Source organism: Amblyomma mixtum, chromosome 6 (assembly GCF_055824585.1).
Source record: "Amblyomma mixtum isolate Tamu chromosome 6, ASM5582458v1, whole genome shotgun sequence".
Lineage (NCBI taxonomy): Eukaryota > Metazoa > Arthropoda > Arachnida > Ixodida > Ixodidae > Amblyomma > Amblyomma mixtum.
This window is the reverse complement of record NC_143017.1, coordinates 149,260,847-149,269,563: the sequence shown is the minus strand read 5'-3', so window position 1 is coordinate 149,269,563 and position 8,717 is coordinate 149,260,847. Positions and strand designations below refer to the sequence as shown.

General features: G+C 50.4%; 1 protein-coding gene across 1 annotated transcript; it reads left to right on the top strand.

Annotated features, from left to right (window-relative positions):
* The first annotated feature begins 6,338 nt into the window (after positions 1-6,338).
* Positions 6,339-8,241, top strand: LOC149340734 (uncharacterized). Its single transcript, XM_089549575.1, has one exon. The coding sequence runs from the start codon at positions 6,582-6,584 to the stop codon at positions 7,791-7,793; it is 1,212 nt and encodes a 403-aa protein (XP_089405701.1). The 5' UTR covers positions 6,339-6,581; the 3' UTR covers positions 7,794-8,241.
* Positions 8,242-8,717: the final 476 nt, after the last annotated feature.

The window sequence follows — 8,717 nt, the reverse complement described above, 5'->3', positions numbered from 1 at the left end:
TTCCCATTTTTTTCTTTCTTTCTCTTTTTCCCACTCCCGATCAGCTTCCTCTTTACGCGCTTTTTCCTCTGTGCGCGCTTTTTCCTCCTGTTCGGCTTTTTCTCTTTTTTCTTTTTCCTCCTGTTCGGCTTTTTCTCTACGGGCTTTTTCTTTTTCCTCCTGTATCAAGTTCCATGTAACTTCTAGGTGATCGTTATCCTTGACGTGTTTAAGAATGATTTCGCCCAGTTCAATTTTGGTTACTTTGTTCTGAACTTCCACTGACAGTTCCTCGCATATCAACAGCAAGTCCGACTTCAACAATCTCATTAGGTCCATTGTGACGCTTTCTCCGCTTTGGCTCTGCTAACTAAAAAAAAATGCCTTGAGAATAACCCTTCTCAAATGACAAACCCTTGATTCCCAGTCAAGATTTTTCTCTGAATCTAAAGCCTGGCGAATCCCATAGCAAAAGCCAAAACGCTCACCCGTGGAGAAAGCACGATGTCGCACGGTCCATCCCAGCTGCTGCCAACCAGTGTTGAAGACGGAGGGGTCCTGGAGATGACTAACTCGTTTAGCCTCACAGGTACCGGCTCCGAATGACGATGTCGGACTGCGATAACGAGGGAACTGTACAGAAGGGTTTATTCTACATATTTACAGATGAGAATCGAATGCAATGCTCCGATCACACAACAACATCCCGTTAAATACGGTTCGCGTTCCCTAGATCCCTGACGGGGGAACTTGGTTCGAATAACGTTGTCCAATCGGATGGGCCATTGATGACGCTGGCGGTACCACCCACGGCACGGGGCGGTGCTGAAGCTCTCTCGCTCTCTCACAGCTCGGGGGATGAGAAGGGGAAGACAGTCATCAAACACAGATGCGTCACCTTGACCACTGCCGCAAGTGTTCTGTGCGTTGCCTCCGTGGGAAAGCAGAATCCCGCAGACTCCTCGCAGGTGGTTGAACCTTCTCGAACTCCCACGCCGGATGGCCGAAGCACGAGACTCCTTCGACACAGCGTCTTTCAATTAGCAGCCTCGCTCAACGTGACCTTGCGTAGCACCATCCAGTCCGGTGACCCGAAGGCCGACTCGGCCAACGTATACCGCTGTATACAGCTGCTTCCGCCGTGCTTCCTGTGCATCTCTGCTTTCACCGTTGCTGCTGTGCCGTCGCAAGCTCTCGCCGCATCCTTGCCTAACGACGGCACTCGTTTGACAGTAATTTCTCCCAGGCCCGTGGGAGACAGCGTCCTTCGATCGGTTCGGAGGTTCGGTGATTTGGAGAGCAACAGCCCCGGCCGTCGTCGTCTATGCTTCCGCCGCCGGCGCCAGGCCTTGTCATATTCCTTGCTTTGCGATGAGACACACCCGGCTCTCAGGACCACGTTGTCCACTCTTAACAGTACAGTAAAATCTCCGGCCCTTCAATGGAGTGAATAGGTGAGGAAGAAAGTTCTACCGAAATTCCAGAGGGTTAGAACTGTGGGTGCACGACGAGTACCACTGCAGAATCCAGAATAGCAACCGACAGCCACGGAACTATTTAGAGGCACTGTACATACGTCTGCGTCCTGTGCGAACATGAGTGTGAGTGGGTGTGGGCATGTATGTGTGTATGTACGCGCTTGCATGTTGTCGCCCACATTACATATTTAGTGCACTGGAACCACAAGACACTCGCAGAGGTGCTATCCATTCCTGAGTTTGTATGTCTCGTGTCAAACGCAGTGTACGTCCCGCGCACCGGATGTCTAGATACAGGAAAAGACGGGCAGTCAGGCCAGAAAAAGAAAACATGGGCGACCGATCATGACAGCCTTGCCAGCTACCCGGAAACGTGCCGTGCGTAAACACATCAGCCAGCGTCATCGCTTTATTACTGGTACGGTCGCTTCCTTGTTGACGTACAGCTCACAGGCAGGCGTCCCAAGTAAATGGATAGCGACGGATGTGCGGGTTGGGATAAAAGAGGAGCGGCGTGCCGCAAAACGTCAATGAGCTGATGGCGCCGGGTGCAGTTGTGCGACTTCGCCTGCCGTTACGCGCCCACGCTGCTTAGAGCATTGCTCGGCGGTGCCGTAAATGCTCCTACATGAGGAAACTGCCTGAACGCGAAAAGAAAAAAAAGAACAGAATCGAAAGGTCTTTTCCAGAAAGGTCAGGAAACTACGTGCTACTCAGCCGGAGTACCCGGGTTCGGACCCCGTCATGGCGGCTGCGTTTCGATGAAGGCGAAACACAAAAGGTCCTGTCTGCTGTTCAGTGTTAAAGATTCCCAGATGGACGAAATTATTCCAGAGCCTTCCACTTTGGCACCACTTCTTCATTTCTTCTTTCACTACCTCCTTTACCCTATTCCTTACGGCGCGGTTCGGATGTCCACCGAGATATGTGAGACAGTTACTGCGCCATTTCCTTTCCTCAGAAACCGATTTTCATTTTTTAAATTTTTTCGTTTTGTCTTTCACCAATAATGGTTTCCGAGGAAAAGCAATGGCGCAGTAACTGTCTCACATATCTCAGTGGACACTCGAACCGCGCCGTAAAAGAAGGGATAAAGGAGGGAGTGAAAGAAGACACAACTGTTAAACTGTTAAACTTAGACACAAAAAAATCTGCCGGACCAGACGAAATATCCAACAACTTTCTATTTAGGTACGCAGAATGGTGCTCGAAATACCTGCTCATAATATTCAACGAGAGTTTGAATCAAGCTACCATTCCCGATGATTGGAAAATGGCTAAGGTCACCCCTATTCACAAATCTGGAGATAAGGCTAGTGTCAACAATTACAGGCCTGTTTCGCTCCTGTGCACCGCTAGCAAGGTAATGGAGCACTTTATTTTTAAGCATATAAGCAGTTTTCTGGAAAATAATAATTTCTTTTCTGAGGGACAGCACGGTTTTCGACGTGGCCTATCCACGGTTACGCAACTGCTACACACTACTAATGATCTCATGGTAGCTTTGGATCGGGGTGGGCAAATTGATATACTGTTCCTCGACTTCGAGAAGGCGTTTGACCGAGTCTGTCACAAAAGGTTATTACTTAAGCTAAAAAGTGTATTGCAAAATGAACAAATTTTGAATTGGCTTGATTGTTACTTATCCAATCGACAACAGTATGTCTGCATTGAAAACTCATTTTCTTCATCTGCCCCTGTATTATCCGGTGTACCACAAGGTTCTGTCCTTGGACCTCTTCTTTTTATGATCTATTTAAATGACCTGTCTTTGGATTCCTCTGTACAATGCCGGTTCTTTGCCGATGACTGCATCGTGTACCAGGTCATCGAATCTGTGCAAGATCAAATTGTGCTACGTGATTACCTCTCTGCAATTACCAGTTGGTGTCAATCCTGGCGTATGAACCTAAATGTCTCTAAATGTGTCCACATGATGGTCACAAGAAAGAAAAAACCGTTAATATATACTTACAAAATTAACAATGCTGATGTCAAGCGGGTTGACAACTTCAAATATCTTGGTGTTATAATTGACTCCAAATTAACGTGGAACGCACATGTTGAATATGTTGTGTCGGCGTCACTAAAAAAGCTGTGGTTATTAAAGCACCGCATGAGGCACTGCACTAGTGCAATAAAACTTGCAGCATTCACGACACTCGTTAGGCCAATTCTTGATTACGCTGACACTGTTTGGGACCCTCATACTAAGAAAAACATCAATCACATTGAAGGGGTACAAAAGAAAGCACTTCGATTCATTTTTAACGCTTACCATAGAAGTATCTCTGTTTCAGACCTGAGAACACGAGCTGGGCTCCCGTCGCTAGAAATGCGCCGCAAACTACACCGCCTACAAATGATGTACAGTATTGTCAACCACCATGTCAAAATAAATTTTCATAATTACATGCACTTCAACGAATCCAGGAAAACGAGAGGCAAGCACAGCAAAACAATTGTAATGCCGCAGGTTAAAACTAACGCCTACCGTTCATCATTCTTTCCTCGAACCACAGCTGAGTGGAACGCCTTACCCTATGAAGTAGCTGACATGCCCTCAGGTGAATCTTTTGTTACAGCCGTGTCATCTTATCTATGATGCTGCAAGTATTTCTTTACAACGCTTCTTGCTTTGCCGTCCGCCTTTCAAAGTGTATTCCTTCTTTCTTTTTTTGTGTGTTTTTGATTGTGCACATTCCTTCATGGCTGCTTGTCAATAGCATGTTTTCTTTCTTTGCCGCTGTTAAACTCACCTTAGCAATTGTTCAAGAACAATGTACCCACTCCTGCTTTGACTGCCAAGAGGCAGTTGGCAGTATTTTATAAATAAATAAAATAAATAAATAAGAAAGGAAGAAAAAGGTGCCATAGTGGAGGTTTGCGGAATAATTTCGACCACCTGGGAATCTTTAACATGCACTGACATGCACTGACATACAGGCGCCTACACGTTCCCCCTTTGTAATAAGGGAGTAATTACTCATTGGCATCCACCCAAGCGCAGCCATACGGCTACAAAGGAAAGCTATACAGCTTTCTCAGAAACTTCGTAGTTAAAGAAAAATTCGTCCTGGTCCGGGGTTCGAACCCGGAACCACCGCCACACCGGAGCAGTCGCTCTACCAATTGAGCTAACCGGGACGGCAAGCGCATGGTAGGGCGAGAGCGAATTGATCAGTAACTCGAAGTGGGAAGAGTGTTAGTAATTACTCATTGGCATCCACCCAAGCGCAGCCATACGGCTACAAAGGAAAGCTATACAGCTTTCTCAGAAACTTCGTAGTTAAAGAAAAATTCGTCCTGGTCCGGGGTTCGAACCCGGAACCACCGCCACACCGGAGCAGTCGCTCTACCAATTGAGCTAACCGGGACGGCAAGCGCATGGTAGGGCGAGAGCGAATTGATCAGTAACTCGAAGTGGGAAGAGTGTTTTTCGGCGGTGGTTCCGGGTTCGAACCCCGGACCAGGACGAATTTTTCTTTAACTACGAAGTTTCTGAGAAAGCTGTATAGCTTTCCTTTGTAGCCGTATGGCTGCGCTTGGGTGGATGCCAATGAGGCGGTGGTTCCGGGTTCGAACCCCGGACCAGGACGAATTTTTCTTTAACTACGAAGTTTCTGAGAAAGCTGTATAGCTTTCCTTTGTAGCCGTATGGCTGCGCTTGGGTGGATGCCAATGAGGCGGTGGTTCCGGGTTCGAACCCCGGACCAGGACGAATTTTTCTTTAACTACGAAGTTTCTGAGAAAGCTGTATAGCTTTCCTTTGTAGCCGTATGGCTGCGCTTGGGTGGATGCCAATGAGGCGGTGGTTCCGGGTTCGAACCCCGGACCAGGACGAATTTTTCTTTAACTACGAAGTTTCTGAGAAAGCTGTATAGCTTTCCTTTGTAGCCGTATGGCTGCGCTTGGGTGGATGCCAATGAGTAATTACTAGTGGCGGTGGTTCCGGGTTCTAACCCCGGACCAGGACGAATTTTTCTTTAACTACGAAGTTTCTGAGAAAGCTGTATAGCTTTCCTTTGTAGCCGTATGGCTGCGCTTGGGTGGATGCCAATGAGTAATTACTTGTGGCGGTGGTTCCGGGTTCGAACCCCGGACCAGGACGAATTTTTCTTTAACTACGAAGTTTCTGAGAAAGCTGTATAGCTTTCCTTTGTAGCCGTATGGCTGCGCTTGGGTGGATGCCAATGAGTAATTACTAGTGGCGGTGGTTCCGGGTTCGAACCCCGGACCAGGACGAATTTTTCTTTAACTACGAAGTTTCTGAGAAAGCTGTATAGCTTTCCTTTGTAGCCGTATGGCTGCGCTTGGGTGGATGCCAATGAGTAATTACTAAACACTCTTCCCACTTCGAGTTACTGATCAATTCGCTCTCGCCCTACCATGCGCTTGCCGTCCCGGTTAGCTCAATTGGTAGAGCGACTGCTCCGATGTGGCGGTGGTTCCGGGTTCGAACCCCGGACCAGGACGAATTTTTCTTTAACTACGAAGTTTCTGAGAAAGCTGTATAGCTTTCCTTTGTAGCCGTATGGCTGCGCTTGGGTGGATGCCAATGAGTAATTACTAAACACTCTTCCCACTTCGAGTTACTGATCAATTCGCTCTCGCCCTACCATGCGCTTGCCGTCCCGGTTAGCTCAATTGGTAGAGCGACTGCTCCGGTGTGGCGGTGGTTCCGGGTTCGAACCCCGGACCAGGACGAATTTTTCTTTAACTACGAAGTTTCTGAGAAAGCTGTATAGCTTTCCTTTGTAGCCGTATGGCTGCGCTTGGGTGGATGCCAATGAGTAATTACTCCCTTATTACAAATCTACTCCACCTTGGGGGATTCCCCTAAACATTTGACCAACGTTCCCCCTTTATCGAAACGCGGTGATATTGTTACGGTGCATAGTTGCTAGGAGAAGACGACGTTGTTTTGGGACGTTCGGCAGTGAACGACGACGAGGACGTGGCAGTTTGTGCTGGAGTGATTTAGCTCGGTGTGCCTTCTGACTGTGGCCTGTACCGTCTGCCGCTGGGCTAACCCCCCGTAATATTTGGTGGAGGTCGTGCTGGGTATCACACCGGGACCCTGCCCTGGACCTCCGCAGCGGTCGTCAGCTTCGAGCCACCACTATGCCGTCCAACCCACCTCCGGCCGCAGCATCATCACCAGCGCCGACCGTTGTCGTGGCGCAGCCTCGCGACCCAGGCACCTTTTGTGGCACCGATGACGTCGATGTCGAGGATTGGCTCGCCATGTATGAGCGAGTCAGCAAGCACAACCGCTGGGACGCGACGCTCATGCTTGCTAACGTTATATTCTACCTGGCGGGTACGGCGCGCGTCTGGTTTGAGACGCATGAGGAAGACCTCACCTCTTGGGACAACTGCAAAGAAAAGCTCAGAGACTTATTTGGCAAACCAATTGGGCGCAAGCTGGGTGCTAAAAAAGACCTTGCTTCTCGAGCACAGTCATCTACGGAGTCATACCTCTCCTACATCCAGGACGTCCTCGCTCTGTGCCGAAAAGTAGACAGCGCCATGCCAGAGACCGACAAGGTGGGCCACATCCTGAAGGGGATTGCTGATGATGCATTCAACCTTCTTCTTTGTAAAGATTGTGCAACGGTTGACTCCGTCCTCCAGGTATGCCGGCAATTCGAGCAGGCAAAACATCGCCGTATTGCTTCTCGTTTTGATCGCCTTCCGAACACTGCGGCGACATCCTCCTGCGAAGACCTGCCAACACTGCGACAACCGTCCCATCCTGCCAATTTAACTAGAATCGTCCGCAGAGAACTGGAAGCTATGACTCCCGTCACCTTCGCCCCTCAAGCGGCCGACTCTACGATTGCGCTGATCCAGGCCGTCGTTCGCCAGGAGTTTGCGAACGTGGGCCTCAATTCTGGCCTGCCGTCTGCGTCGCCCTGTTTGCCAAACACCGCTCCACTGGTTGCTGCTGCTTCACCGACTCCGACCGTACTACCACGTTACCGCTACCGGAATCCTGCGGATTGGCGCACCCCGGACGACCGCCCAATCTGCTTCACCTGTTCGCGTGTCGGCCACATTTCCCGTCACTGCCGTAGCCGTTGGTTTTCGCCACCTCACCTCCGTTCCACTTACGATCGTCGTGCAGACTACGGACCTAGCTCCAATTATGATCGCCGTGCCGGCTTCGAACCACGCCAGACGTCTACTCGTGCTGAGTCTCCGCACGCTTTCGACACTTCGGCCCCGCGAAGGTCCAGCCGCTCGCCTTCCCCTCAGATCCGCCGCTCTCGTTCGCCGCAATTTCGACGCCCGTCCACTCCACCCTTACCTGGCTCTCACTCGGAAAACTAACCAATGCAGCTCCCGGAGGTGATGCTGCATTGATGACCCGGCCCGAAAATCCTCTCCTGACCCTCGCTCCTCGCCGCAACCTTCTCGATATCTGCGTGGACGGTGCACCAGTTACCGCGCTTATTGACACTGGCGCCCAAATTTCTGTCCTGAGCTCCTCGTTTCGCCGTCGTCTGAAGAAGGTTGTGACACCTGCCGTTTCCTCAGCCGTTCGCGTCGCCGACGGAAGTGCTGCTGCCGTTGTTGGACTGTGCACTGCGCGTGTTTCCATTGCTGGTCGTACAACCCCTGTCGCATTCACTGTCCTCGACCATTGCCCCCACGATGTGATCCTCGGTATCGACTTTTTAACGACGCACGCGGCTCTAATTGATTGCGCCACTGGCCTTCTTCGTTTGGACTTGCCGCTCTGCTCCGAAAGCGCCGATACCAAGCCGCCTCGCTTACGTGCCGCTAAATTTACTCGCTTGCCGCGTGACGCTGCAGTCTATGTCCCTATGTCCCCGTTTCCCGCCGTTCCTGATGGTGTCTACGTCACGTACCCAATCAAGGACGTTGTCCTCCAGCGTAACGTCATCCTTCCACACACAGTCCTGACCGTCACCGGCAACCGCACCTACCTTCCGATTCTGAACTTCAGTCTCTCTCCCCAAGTTTTACCCTGTGGCATCGCGCTCGCTGAACTGTTTCCATTGGCCGAATGTACAGTTTCTGCTGTAACAGTTGTGCCTAACGCTGATCTCCATGCCCTTCCCCGCTCGGCCGCTTCACGCCCGGACCCTACTTTTGCGATGATCGCGGCGGATTTGCCACCTGACCACGCCAACGCCCTCTGCACCCTTTTAGCTTCCTACAGTGATGTCTTCGATTTCGGGAATCGTCCTCTTGGCCAAACTTCTGTCGTGACACATCGCATCAATACGG

What these genes read in the sequence shown, in the direction of transcription:
- LOC149340734 (XM_089549575.1), top strand. Translation starts at nt 6,582, where the DNA reads ATGCCGTCCAACCCACCTCCGGCCGCAGCATCATCACCAGCGCCGACC.